The 15,739-nt window shown below is 32.5% G+C and overlaps 1 protein-coding gene across 1 annotated transcript; it reads left to right on the plus strand.

The window, feature by feature from the left end:
- The first annotated feature begins 4,373 nt into the window (after nucleotides 1-4,373).
- On the plus strand, nucleotides 4,374-4,952 carry LOC137946682 (agamous-like MADS-box protein AGL80). Its single transcript, XM_068793004.1, has 2 exons — nucleotides 4,374-4,552; nucleotides 4,595-4,952. The coding sequence occupies exons 1-2, from the start codon at nucleotides 4,374-4,376 to the stop codon at nucleotides 4,950-4,952; spliced, it is 537 nt and encodes a 178-aa protein (XP_068649105.1).
- Nucleotides 4,953-15,739: the final 10,787 nt, after the last annotated feature.

Raw genomic sequence — 15,739 nt, forward strand, 5'->3', positions numbered from 1 at the left:
TCATATTGAGAAAAAAAGGTACAAATAAAGTCTAGTTGTTTTGAAATAAAGTGATGAACTAGATTTTCGAATGGCAATAAAACTATATATTCATATCTTTCTTACATTTCATGAATGGTAGCATTTAGATATTTAATAAAGCTTGTTGAAGTGAAATTTTACAATGGTAAGTGGATGAGGAGATAAAATCAATGCTATCCCTCATACTTATCAAAATCTAGTTATTATCTTATTAATGAATCTAGATTTTTTGTTTCAAAGAAATTTGTCAACTAGTAGTTTAGAACGAACTTGCATATTTGATATTTCGCTAACTTTCGCTTCTATCTAACAATCTAAATAAGATTTTATCATGCTCGACTTGCTTTATTTTTCCCTCATTGGATTTGTCCATGATAGATCTCTTACTCAATTTCTTGTAGAGCTTAATAGTTCTTCCTTTTAATCTTAAAATTATGAATAATATTATTTAAAAAAATAACTCATCTCAATCAAGAAAAATGTAAAACGAAATGATGACAATAAAATGATGAATACGATAGATCTTAACGTTTCCACACTATTTTTTTGTGTCTCTAGACTTTTATAAGGCATATGTACATGACTCGTGTGTATGTATAAATAGCTAAATCCTCAAAATTCAAAGTTATTTGTGCTCTCTTCTTCATATTTCTCTTCACTTTTCATTTATTATTTTGTTTCTACATGGAATCAAAGAAAGCTCCATAAACATTTCTTCTAAAAAAATTAGTCTTATTTTTTCCATAAATTATTGGTTGAACATTTATTCGTTCATTTTCTTTCAATATTTGAATCAATGATTGAGGTTGTTGGAGGATGGGCACAAGCCCACACATCCAACCAAGGTCCACACATTGAACAAGAAGGCTTACACTTTAGAGAGAGGTGACATCATTGTAAATAAGAAGACTTCTTAAAAAGATGGCCCGAGGATATAATTAGTCAAGAAGGACAATGTCCACTTATGTCTTTTCATATATGGGCATTATGAACATCCTAACATCCTCTCAAAAACTAAGGTAGAGCATTCAAGCTCTCTCCCCTTCTCTTAATTCGTCCATGCTCTCTCTCTCTCTCTCTCTCTCTCTCTCTCTCTCTTCTCTATTCTTCTTCTCCGCTCCCTCTCTTACGGCTAGGAGTGATTTTATTCCCTCTTATATTATGCCAACTAAGTCTATTGGAAAAGAACAAAGAGACCGCCAACTTGAGGGGGGGCGTTGGAAGATATGAAGAACTGCCATTTTATACGAGAAGATCCTATACACTTGTTGAAACTTAGGATTACATGATGTATAATCAAAGTAGAAGAAGATTAAGAGGTAAGAAGAAGAAGAAGAGTTGTGGAGAGAAGGTTTAAGAGGTAAGAAAAAGAAGGATGAATTTGGAGAAGGAGAAAGAGGGTGGATAATTAGGGTTATGGACTTATCCAAACCCTCCCCCCTTAAGTTGTATTTATAAATATCCAAAGTTCTAATATTAAAAAAATACCCTTTACCCTAGTAAGAGTGAATAAGAGACATAAATCATGAACTAATTACATCAGTGTCATCTATATGAGATGACTCTTTATTTACCATCATGCCACTACTATGTGGGCCTGTAGGCCTTCTCCTTCGTCTATGGGCTTGAGCCCATCTTCCATGCATTTGGACGTGTGGGCTTGGGCCCATCTTCCAACACTCCCCTTCAAGTTGGGGGTGAAAGAACATCATAAATGTCCAACTTGCTGCAAATGGTGTATAGGAACTTCCCATATAAAATGGCAGTCCACCACATCTTCCAAAACTCCTCCTCAAGTTGGTGATCTCTTTGTTGTTTACCAAGAGACCCGACTTGCATAATATAAGAGAGAGTAAAATTGCTCTGAGCCGTAAGACATCGCTTCATACTCCAGTCAAATGGTCATAGTCAATATTAATTAACTTCTTTATCTACTTTTGAAATTAAAGTGAATAGCAACATTTTATTAATGATGTCCAAATTTCGTTTGCTATATCAAATAACACTTCCCTCAAATGGTTAGTTTAGTTTTTCACAAAACCTAAAAGAACACACATTTTTACCATGCTAATTACATTCGCCTAAAGGCTCAAATATTTATTTCACTTAAGAGGAGATAAACTAGGAAAGCTAATTTTCAAAAATGGCATCATGGTAGCCATTGATGACTATGTAATCAAGGAATAAAACATGGTTTTCTAGTGAGGTAAATGTGGTATATCCAATCAAGTATGAACTGCTATTGAAGAGTTTTTATTAACACAATTACCTAATTAAAAAGATGTTTTATTAATGACCAACTTAAAATTTTACTTAATAAAAATGAAAAAAAAATATTAATGTTGTAATTTGAGGTATCTATAATTTTTTCATTGCGATACAGAAATTTACTATCATAACCATGGAAGTTCATAGATATCTAGAGGTTTGGTCCCAAATATCATCCACTTTTTTCTCAATATGCCATCAAAAACCATTATACCCTTCTCTTATTCATTTCACTTTGAGTTCGCACGACAGATCCAATACCACAAACCATTTGGTTTGAAACATGTGAAATGGCTTTCTCAGCCGTTGATTGGAGGGTTATGAAAGCCGTTGATTAGACGCCTGAGATAGTCATTGATTGGACACCTAAGATAGTCGTTGACCATGATTGAATGGCTGAGATAGAGTTTCATACCAAATGGTTTTTTGTATTGGATCAGCCCTATATACATACATATATCTAGATGAATCCTCACAATTGAGATCCATCATTTTAAAGTTGGTTCTTTCATCTCTCGCTTTTAATTTTTCATATATTCTTACTCTTCACAATTGATATGTTGATTGAAGAAGTATTTTCATTCATCAATCCATACATTAAATTTTACTTGTGCTTTCTTCTCGTTTCTGAAGTTTGTACTTCATCCACCTCAATTTTGTCGACTTCTACCAAATCTCGGTGAAGCATGTGTTTCATAAGTTCTTTTCTAGTCCATTTGAAGATCTAGTAACGATAGACCCACACTTGATTTAGTGCACTTCACCACCTAATTAAAATTTTGTTTGGATGTCTACATTTGCAAGTTGAAATCTCAACTAGATGCTTATGTACATATTAGTTACACAAGTGTGATAAGTCTTGTCGGAAATGGTCTATAATTTGGCTAGGAGTGAATTTTCTCCCATTGTTTTGTCCAAGCTAGGCCTTTGTGTCCTTTTTATCCCCAAATTGAGAGGGAAAGTAGTAGTAGTCCAAGAAAGAGGAATTTATTCCACATCTTGTAGTAATTTTTTTATGTGACTAAAATATCCAAGAAAGGGGAAGAAGTAAAATAGCCAATGAAGATTGAAGACCAAGCTTGAAAACCAAGAATAATTTCTTAGTAAATTACAGTTACAAACTCTAGCTTCTGAGGGAGTGTTGGACAATAACTATAGATGAGTCTTACATGAATCTCATGGAAAGGTGGTTCATGGGAAGTAGTTATAGCTAGGGGGGAAGTTCAGTATGTTCAGATTTCTACTTTGGTAAGAGTAGTATAATTGTTCTAGGATTGAACTTTAAGTAGTTGTTTACTTTGACTTTGATTAGGAATTATATCAGGTTGTAATTCGAAGTTAGGTAATTTAATTTCATTATGATTCTATGTCTTTCCTCTTTTATAAATAGAAGTCCAATGTACTCAAATTAAACAAGTCAACAAATTATTTCTCTTTTTCATAAATTTAAAAGACTCCTTTCTTCTTTTCAACTCTTCTGATATTGGGATTGGACACCTTTTTGCCTAATGGTCCAACACCTTTAAACAAAATCTCATTCTAAGTGAAATTTTACTCCTTTTTCTCTTTCTTCATGTTGGAAGGCTATGTTTCAAAATAAGGAGTCAACTCCTTTTTCAAAAATTTCTAAAGTTCCTTTATTTGCTACAAAATTTTCACTCATACACAATGTTAAGTGTTTGCGTTTGTTATAATAAAAAAGTTCACTCGTACACAAAGCTAAGTGTTTGAGTTTGTTATAATCAAAATTTTCACTCGTACAGAATATTAAGTGTTTGAATCTTGGGCCTCAACACCCATACAAGGAAGAAATGGAACCCATTAATGAGGTGGGGCTCACTTTCCCTTTGGTGGCTGGATTCCAAAAATATGTGAAAGCATCCACTCCTTGCTTACATTTCTACCTTCCTAAATTGCTACTAAAATAAATACTATGATGACCTATCAAAGTGAAAAAATGACTATAATGTAGCTTCATGTTAATTAGTACCAGCTCATACTTGGCAACTGAAGATATTTTCAATGCTTAAAATCAGAAAAATCGTCATCACACAATAAACTTTCTTTGCCATTTTGACCGGTAAATGTACCTTGCCAAGACTTGGTTACTTCTATATATTCTAAAGCAATGGAAGTTCAAGACATCTTGCTCTCCTATTCTACCTAATCTCATCTTGTCGTCACCTTCAATGGCTCGTAAAAAGGTTGCTCTTGCCAAGATTGCGGATGATGTGAGAAGGAAGGCTACTTTCATGAAGAGGAAGTGAGGCTTGATCAAGGTGTGTGAAATAAGCACCCTTTGCAGCGTGGAGGTAACTGTAGTGCTCGACAACCCTTACAAGGGAGAACAAGAAGTATGGCCCTCTATCCCAGATGCAACGGATACCTTCCTAAATTTTAAAAGCCTTCCAGAGAGTGATCGTTGCAAGAAAATGTCAGATCAAGAAGGATTCTATAAGCAATCCAATGCGAAACTTGAGGAAAAACTGAAGAAGTTAGAGAAGGAAAATAAGAAGATTGAAGCTGATATCCTCATGTACCAATGCCTTGGAGGGAGAAACATTGCAGACTTGAGAATTGCAGATCTTGATGATATCACCAAGAGGATTGATTTAAAGGCAAAAGCTGTGGAGAAGAGGATTAACTTTCTTAAGGGATATTAAAGAGAGGTGGCTCCGCCGGCCATGGAAAAAGAGAGTGGAAGTTCTAAGGCTAAGGACAAATAGTCATATTGAGAAAAAAAAGGTACAAATAAAGTCTAGTTGTTTTGAAATAAAGTGATGAACTAGATTTTTGAATGGCAATAAAACTATATATTCATATCTTTCTTACTTTTCATGAATGGTAGCATTTAGATATTTAATAAAGCTTGTTGAAGTGAAATTTTGCAATGTTAAGTGGATGAGGAGATAATATCAATGCTATCCCTCATACTTATCAAAATCTAGTTATTATCTAATTAATGAATCTAGAGTTTTTCTTCCAAGGAAATTTGTCAACTAGTAGTTTAGAACGAACTTGCATATTTGATATTTCGCTAACTTTCGCTTCACAAGCATTACACTTTTACATGAAGGAACATATCTAATTTCACACCTATTACACTCACCTTACAATATTTCACTTCGACACTTTGCATCCAATCTTTAGAACCATATACTTTATGCATTGCACTGTTATATGTATGACCAAGTTGCAAATCTTCATCCAATCAAGAGAACCACAATGTGGCCCACATTCAAATCTCTGCCTAAATGCATATCCAAATGATTATATAGCATCTAACCTAGCTTTGTAATGTCATCTCAGTGCTAAACTATGTCAATCAATTGTTCAACTTTTGAATATTGCGGTGCAAATGAGATCTAATATTAATTAACTTCTTTATCTACTTTTGAATTTAATGTGAATAGGAGCATTTCATTAATGATGTCCACATTTCATTTGTTTTATTAGACAACACTCCCTCAAATGGTTAGTTTAGTTTTTCAAAAAACTAAATAGAACACATATTTTTACCATGGTAATTACATTCGCCTAAAGGTTCAAATATTTACTTCACTTAGAAGGAGATAAACTAGGAAGCTGATTTTCAAAAACGGCAAGATGGTTGCCATTGATGACTATGTAATCAAGGAATACAACATGGTTTTCTTGTGAGGTAAATGTGGTACGTCCAAACAAGTATGAATTCCTATTGAAGAGTTTTTATTTACACAATTACCTAATTAAAATGATGTTTTATTAATGACTAACTTAAAATTTTACATAATAAAAATGAAAATAATGTAAATTGTGTAATTTGAGCTATCTATAATTTTTCCGTTGCGATACAGAAATTTAATTTCATAATCATGGAATTTCATAGATCTCTAAAGTTTTGGTGCCAAATATCAACCACTTTATGTCAATATGCCATAAAAACCATTATACACTTCTCTTATTCATTTCACTTTGATTTCACACGGCTGATCGAATACGACAAACCATTTGGTGCGAAACATGTGAAATGGCTATCTCAGCCGTGATTGGAGGGTTACAATAGTCATTGATCGGACGACAGAGATAGTAGTTGATTGGACAACTAAGATAGTCGTTGATCAAGATCGAATGGTTGAGACTGAGTTTCACACCAAATTTTTTTTCGAATTGGATCAGCCCTATATATATTTTACCTACACACATACATATATCTAGATGAATCCTCACAATGGAGATCCATCATTTTAAAGTTTGTACTTTCATCTCTCGCTTTTAATTTTTCATATATTCTTACCCTTCACAATTGAAATGTTGACTGTAGAAGTATTTTCACTCATGAATCCATACATTAAATTTTACTTGTGCTTTCTTCTAGTTTCTCAAGTTTGTACTTCATCCATCTCACAATTTTTTCGACTTCTAACAAATCTAGGCAAAGCATGTGTTTCATAAGTTCTTTTCTAGTCCATTTGAAGATCTATTAACGATAGTCCCACACTTGATTTAATGCAAGTTGTTTGGATGTCTACATTTGCAAGTTGAAAATTCAATTAGATGTGTATGTACATATTAGTTACACAAGTGTGATAAGTCTTGTTGGAAATGATCTATAATTTGGCTAGGAGTGAATTTTCTTCCATTTTGTTTTGTCCAAGCTAGGTCTTTGTGTCCTTTTTATCTCCAACTTGAGAGGGAAAGTAGTAGTACAAGAAAGAGGTATTTTATTTCACATCTTGTAGTAATTTTTTAATGTGACTAAAATATCCAAGAAAGGGGAAGAAGTAAAATAGCCAATGAAGATTGAAGACCAAGGTTGAAAACCAAGCATATTTTCATAGTAAATTGGAGTTGCAAACTCTAGCTTCTGAGGAAGGGTTGAACAATAAGTATGGATGAGTCTGAGATGAATCTCATGGAAAGGTGGTTCATGGGAAGTAGTTTTAGCCAGGGAGGAAGTTCAGTATGTTCAGATTTCTACTTTGGTAACAGAAGTATAATTGTTCTAGGACTCAACTTTAAGTAGTTGTTTACTTTGACTTTGATTAGGAATTATACCTGGTTGTAATTGGAATTCAGGTAATTTAATTTCATTATGGTTCTATGTCTTTCCTCTTTTATAAATAGAAGCCCAATGTACTCAAATTAAACAAGTCAACAAATTATTTCTTTTTTTCAAAAATTTAACAAACTCCTTTCTTCTTTTCAACTCTTCTGCTATTGGGATTGGACTCCTTTTTGCCTAATGGGTCCAACTCCTTTAAAAAAAAACTCATTCTAAGTGAAGTTTCACTCCTTTTTCTCTTCCTTCATGTTAGAAGGCTATGTTTCAAAATAAGGAGTCAACTCCTTTTTCAAAAATGTCTAAAGTTCCTTTATTTTCTACAAAATTTTCACTCATACACAATGTTAAGTGTTTGAGTTTGTTATAATAAAAAAATTCATTCATACACAATGCTAAGTGTTTGAGTATGTTATAATCAAAGTTTTCACTCATACAGAATGTTAAGTGTTTGAATCTTGGGCCTCAACACCCATACAACGGAAAAATGGACCTCATTAATGAGGTGGGGCTCACTTTCCCTTTGGTGGCAGGATTCCAAAAATATGTGAAAGCATCCACTCCTTGCTTACATTTCTACTTTCCTAAATTGCTACTCAAATAAAGACTACGATGACCTGTCAAAGTGAAAAAACGACTTTAACGTAGCTTCATGTTATTTAGTACTAGTTGGAGATATTTTCAATACTTAAAATTAGAAAAATCATCATCACACAATAAATTTTCTTTGCCATTTTGATCGCTAAATGTACCTCGCCAAGACTAGGTAACTTCTATATATTCTAAAGCAATGGAAGTTCAAGACCTCTTGCTCTCCTATTCTACCTACTCTCATCTTGCCGTCACCTTCAATGGCTCGTAAGAAGGTCAAAGTCTTCATCCAATCAAGAGAACCACAATGTGGCCCACATTCAAATCTCTTCCTACATGCATATCCAAATGATTATATAACATCTAACCTAGCGTTGTAATGTCATCTCAGTGCTAAACTATGTCAATCCATTGTTCAACTTTTGAATATTGTGGTGCATACGCAATCTAATATTAATTAACTTCTTTATTTACTTTTGAAACTAAAGTGAATAGAAACATTTCATTAATGATGTCCAAATTTCATTTTTTTTTATTAGACAACACTTCCCTCAAATGGTTAGTTTAGTTTTTCAAAAAACTAAATAGAACGCATATTTTTACCATGGTAATTACATTCGCCTAAAGGTTCAAATATTTACTTCACTTACAAGGAGATAAACTAGGAAAGCTGATTTTCAAAAACGGCAAGATGGTTGCCATTGATGACTATGTAATCAAGGAATACAACATGGTTTTCTTGTGAGGTAAATGTGGTACGTCCAAACAAGTATGAACTCCTATTGAAGAGTTTTTATTTACACAATTACCTAATTAAAAAGATGTTTTATTAATGACCAACTTAAAATTTTACATAATAAAAATTAAAATAATATAAATGGTATAAGTTGAGCTATCTATAATTTTTTCATTGTGATATAGAAGCTTACTTTCATAATCGTGGAAGTTCATAGATCTCTAGAGGTTTAGGGCCAAATATCAACCACTTTATCTCAATATGCCATCAAAAACCATTATACCCTTCTCTATTTCACTTTGAGTTCACACGGCTGATCCTATACGACAAACCATTTGGTGTGAAACATGTGAAATGGTTATCTCAGTAGTTGATTGGAGGGTTACGATAGTTGTTAATCGGACGGCTGAGATAGTCATTGATTGGACAGCTGAGATAGTCGCTGATCATGATCGAATGGTTGAGATAGAGTTTCACACCAAATGGTTTTCCATATTTGATCAGCCCTATATATATATATATATATATATACACACACACAAACACATACATACATACATATATCTAGATGAATCCTCACAATTTATATCCATCATTTTAAAGTTTGTTCTTTCATCTCTCGCTTTTAACTTTTCATATATTCTTACTCTTCACAATTGATATGTTGACTGTAGAAGTATTTTAATTCATCAATCCATACATTAAATTTTACTTGTGCTTTCTTCTCATTTCTCAAGTTTGTATTTCATCCACCTCACAATTTTGTTGACTTCTACCAAATCTAGGTGAAGCATGTGTCTCATAAGTTCTTTTCTAGTCCATTTGAAGATCTATTAATGATAGTCCCACTAATTAAAATGTTATTTGAATGTCTACATTTGCAAGTAGAAATTTCAATTAGATGTTTATGTACAAATTAGTTACACAAGTGTGATGAGTCTTGTTGAAAATAATCTATCAATTTGGAACTACAAAGAGGATATAAATTTCAAAGAGAGTATTGAGATCACACCCACATCAAATCGGAAGGGAGAACCATGCATAAAATTTTGTGTTGGGCCTCTCGAGTCTTAGCATAAGTTTGATATTCACATTATATTTTTAAAAGATACTTTGAACACTACAGCAAAATTCTTCTAACAACAAAAATTTCATCATTAAAAGCTTATTTTTTCATTGCAAGTATTTTCCTATAAATATTTTTCAGTAAAAATCATCAATAGGTAGCCATTTGTAAAGATCCTCAGTAGATATACCCATTTTATTTTTGAACTTTTGAAACATCCAAATATTTTATAAAGTCTTATTGACTTTGGTCAAATCCAACAAATTCTTTTCATATTTTTTGAATTTATGAAAAAAATAAATACTTCATTGACTTATTATAATAAGAGTACATGAAGCTCTATTTATAATAGAAGAAAGTAATAGAGTCCAATTACAATAAAACTACATTTGTCCCAATTACACCCAAACTATAACACTTAAAGATAAGTCCTAGTATAATTAAATAACTCAATATAGATAAAAGACAAACATAACTCAAACTAGATCTCTTCTAGGACGTGACCATAAGATAAAGATGCCTTTTTGAGTCCTTCTTGATCTTCCAACCAGCTTGTGGTTATCTTTGTGAGTCCTTCTTGATCTTCCAACTTATGTGATAAGGATGCTAGCTCATGGTAATCATGGTGGGTCATACTTCTTATGGGCTTGGGCCTATCTTCCAACACTCTTAAATATGTGGGTCTTCCTTGGTCGTGTGGGTTGGAGCCCATCTTCCAACACTCCCCCTCAATTTGAGGATGAGAGAACATCATGAACTCTCAGCTTGCTGCAAATGATGTATAAAATATTTTTGTAGCAGTCCTCCTTATCTTCCAACACTCCCCCTCACGCTGGTGCTCTCTTCCATGAGGCTCATCTATCCAATTCAAGGGGGGTATAACAAAGATGTAATAATAAGCTCAGCCATCATAGTGTCCCAATCAAGGCACCGACTCTCACTGAAATAATTTTTTTTACGGGGTATCAAGTTCCTCCGTCACGGTGTCCCAACCGTTGATATTTTTAAATTCCTCCGTCATGGAATCCAAACTCTTGATATTTTTTATATTTTTGACGGGCTATTAAGTTCCTCCGTCATGGAATCCCAACCGTTGATATTTTTTATATTTTTAACGGAGTATTAAGTTCCTCCTTCATGGAATCCCAACCGTTGATATTTTTTATATTTTTGGCGGGGTATTAAGTTCCTCCGTCATAGAATCCCAACCATTGATATTTTTGATATTTTTGACGGGATATTAAGTACATGATGGTATGAGAAAGGATACTAAGGCTACCTCTTCTTCAATAATAATGTCTCATCCAAAGAGACATAATAGTTGTAGCTGAATATAACACCACTATCTTCCAACACATATAATAAACTTTGTAAAAGAACCCATGAAATAATCTGATATGAAAATTTCTCCTTGGATGTACAAGCTTCATTTGTGTTCCCCCTTTCTTGAATATTTTGGTCACACAAAATTTATCCACAACATACGGAATAAAATACTTCTTCCTTGTACTTCTTCTACTACTCCCCCTCAAGCTGGGAGGTTATGGCAGTGATCCTAGCTTGAACCAAATATCATAAATGTAGTAATAAGCCCAAAAAATAGAGATGTATAAATAAACCCTCAAACCAGGGAGAAGTGAGATATTTTTCTGATATAGCAACTCAAAAAGTGACATAGAACAATGGGCTTAAATTCGGATTTTTCAATACAACATAATACCATAATGACCTTTGATTTAATGCAAATATATCTTTCAATATAGATCAGATTGACATAAAAAATTTCCTTCTGAAACTAGACTTAAATACCTTTCATCCAAGTATAACATTTCTTCATAAATATAATTATCAGAAGATAAATAATCTGATAGATTTCGGTCTCTATCATCTAGCCGAACTAAGCATTGTTTCTCCTATTTTTTTCAGCATGATTATTGACTCTTCCAAGAACAATATCTCCTTATAAAAAAATCAGAACGAGAATTGATTGAATAGGTAGGAAAATATACTTACAGATATTTCTTTTGATATATAATTATCCATATGAAGTCTCGTTCTTGATAGCATAAAATACCTCAGAAGTTGAAGCTTTTTGCGGTTGCTTGAACCTTTTTTTCAATCTGACCTTCGCTGTTTTAAATATCAATTTTTATTTTTAGATAAATATGATTAAAAATTGGTTGAATATGTAAGAGAATAGACTTAAAGATATATATATATATATATATATATATATATATATATACATATATATAAATTGTCATTCTTGATAGCATAAAATACCTCAGAAGTTAAAGTTTTCTGCTATTGCTCAAACTTTTTTTTCAATCTGACCCTTGCTCATTCAAATATTGATTTCTCTTTGTATATAACTCTGATTGGAAAAAAAATCATTTTTCCTTGGAAAGTAGACCCAAATATATTTCCGTCAATATATAATTTTTAATATGAAAATCTCATTATAGAGGTAAAAATGTAAAGCAAAATATGGGTGTGGGGACTAAAAAAAATAACTACGAACCTAGACTTAGGGTTTAGAGAAAAGGATCTCATTATCTTTGTGGGTTGACTAAGTCAACTCACAAAACCTGCTCTGATACCATGTTGAATTTATGGAAAAGAGAAATACTTCATTGACTTATAATAATAAGAGTACATGAACTTCTATTTATAATAGAGGAAAGTAGTAGAGTCCAATTAGAATAAAACTACATTTGTCCCAATTACACTCAAACTCGAACACTTAAAGATAAGTCCTAGAATAATTAAATAATTCAATATAGATAAAAGACAAACATAACTCAAACTAGAACTCTTCTAGGACGTGACCATAAGATAAAGATGTCTTTGTGAGTCCTTCTTGATCTTCCAACCAACTTGTAGTTATCTTTGTGAGTCCTTGATCTTCCAACCAGCTTGTGGTTATCTTTGTGACTCCTTCTTGATCTTCCAACTTATGTGATAAGGATGTCAACTCGTGGGAATCATGGTGGGTCCTACTTCTTATGGGCTTGGGCCCATCTTCCAACACTCTTAGATATGTGCGACTTCCTTGGTCGTGTGGGCTAAAGCCCATCTTCCAACAATTTTCTTCTTGTAGTTTAAGAATTGTTATATTATAAACTAATAAAAGTAAGAAAAGGTAAGTTTAACCATTTTAGTTAGACTAACATATAAAGAATCTTAAAAATTTGGTGTGCATGAAGGAAAGAATGCTACTTTAAAAGGTAACATCAATATTACCTAGATTATTCCAATCTTTGTATATAAAAAATGGCACAAGGGAACCTATCCAAGGGAAAAGAGTGGGTGACCAATTATAGGCCAAATATTTTATATGTTAAATTTGTTTTAATTATCATACATTTAAATAGGAAAAGATAACTAGAGAGTACATTTCTTAAGTATTGTAGAGATTGGTTGAGAGATGAATGTAAATAGTTTCATATTAAATATGGACTATAAAAGAAAACTTTAATATTTAATTAAATAATAAAATTAAAGCATTTTCATGAGGTAGTTGTAGACCAAGTGGCCCAAAGCTTCTATAATATTATAAAAAATTATAAAATTAAAAAAAAATGATAGGAGTGAATCATGATAATGATGATGACCATGATGATTAATCATTATTATTTTTTTAGTTGTTGTTGTTAGTATTATTGTTATTATATATTATATACACAAGACTCAAGTCCAGACAACCTTCAGTAAACCAAAATTTTCTTTTAAAAGGTCTCTCTATTTACAAGAGTGGTACTTAATCGTATTTACAATTATGTTATTACATCAATTTTATCCTTTAAAATATTAAAAATAGAAAATATCTAAAATATATTTCAAACATGAATGCATGAGATGAGAAAAGGACATAGAGAAAGAAAAATTATGTTTTGAGTCATTCAATATCAACATAATGGTTAAATTAAAAATTAGGTCCACCAAACTAAGTAGGTCTATACTCCTTTTCTTCATATATAAAATAGATTTTCTCAAATAATTTCACATATCATAAGCTTATAGATTGTTTTCTAGCATCTCTTATTTAATACAAGTCCAATGCATAATTGATTATACTAACATAGGAACTATCTCATATCTAAATTAGACCCCTTGACTTTTCTTAAACAGCTAAACATAAAGAACATCCAAATTTTGGCTAGTCATTTTGGCACGAACCAAGACCTCACTTTAACTATAAATTTAAGACAACATACAGAAAATGCCAAATGTCTCATAAAATTGGGTAACCTTAGTAAAAACACAATGATCATGAAGAGACTATAATGTCAAATAAGTACTTAGTAACACCATCCTGGTTTATGGTTTTGTTGGTTAGAAAACGAGGTTAAGACTCTTCCTTTAACAACTATTGATGGCTTAAACAGTTAGGCATAATACTTTAATTAGCCAACTAAGCTCATTTGTGTATGTAGCTGTCCTCCCTTGACTTGGATCTACACTGCTTGGACTATTCATTAATGAGTGATAATTCTTTAACCTGTTGACTGGCCATGGCTTGGTATACTGTGGGGCTATACGAGACGATGGATAAAATTAGGTTTAAGTAGGCCCTTTAAGAAGATGAATAAAAATTCAATTTTTTTAGCATCTCCAATCAGTTGAAGTGACATAGTGTCGATTAAGTAGCCAGGTACAATGAAAAAGTAGGAGGATAGCTCTATGTTTGATTACAAGATTATTTTGTTCAGTTGATTATCGCCCTCAAATTTAAAAATGTTAGTTAATGTCATTAGGAGGCATTAATGAAAAATTTTGCTCGGCTCAATGTCACCTTAAACACATACTTTTTTTCATTTTTGCTTAAAACAAGTTATATTATTTTGATGTTCATCCCCTTGGCAATCACCGATCATCTGGGCATTGTATAAACTTATTGATATTCATAGACTTGGCTGATGATCCAAGCTTTTTCTGATGAAACGAAAGAAGAGAAGACAACCATTGGCAAATTGAATTGTTAGATGCAACAAGCCATGCAACATGTGTAGGCAATAGTGTAATTTGGCCCTTGTGGCCTTGATATAGATGTTGTTTTATTTTAACATAATTAACTCAACTTTGAGGTGCAAATACTTTGAGATTGAACGTAACAACCTGAGTTTTGAGTTGTGAATCACAATAAAATTGTGGTGTCCCTTGTGTGGTTTGTGTTATTTGTTGAACCTCTATATTAATATAAAAAGGAGAATCAACATAGGTCACAGATTCAACACGCTTCCCCCTGCCCCCGGCCAAGTTATTTAGCTCCTGGGATTTTTTTTACCTATTTAGGCAAAGCTTTTAATTGATATGCTCAATTCTTGATCTTCTTGCATGAACAAAGATTGGGTGTTGGTGCCCCCATTGTATTAGTAAAAATGGTTTCCATGTCTTCTATTCACTTACTCATAAATTGGTACTTCCCTTACTTGTCTAGTAGTTTTAATTAGCTCCATGTTCTTTTTCAATGGTTTAAAAGATCAAATAATACATGTGATAGCCTCTCTCCTATTTCTTTTCAATATCTCATGGACATCCAAACAAGAGAAAACATGTTTTTTTCTTTTTATTTTTTCTTTCAGTTTCCATGTGGATCAAGACGATAGAAACACAATTTCTTTATTTTGTTCGATCTTTCTCTTTGTTTTCTCTTTCTTTACTTTTCTCTCCACTTTTTATGATGCCAACTTAACCTTTATATCAATTTACTTACTAATATTTTAAAAAAGTCAGGAATTCATTCAACACTTATACAAATAGTCCAATAAAACTCTAATAGACTTCATTCAACAACTAACACCAATACCCCACAAAATAAGAAAAAATTAAGGTCCAATTTAAGAGATAGACTTGACTGACAAAAGTATGATCAACTCTGGGCATGTTATGTGTTTTTTTGGTCCAATGCAAGTTCTTCACCAGCTCAGAGAAGACCCTCTGTATTTTGGGGAGATTGTTGGGTTACTAAAAATATGGAAGAGAGAGAAAATGAATAAAGAAGAGAAAGAAGGAC

This window comes from Aristolochia californica, unplaced genomic scaffold (genome assembly GCF_029961685.1).
Source record: "Aristolochia californica isolate CCGP_79_NKW_82.1479 unplaced genomic scaffold, dmAriCali1.0.hap1 SCAF_12, whole genome shotgun sequence".
Taxonomy (NCBI): Eukaryota; Viridiplantae; Streptophyta; class Magnoliopsida; order Piperales; family Aristolochiaceae; genus Aristolochia; species Aristolochia californica.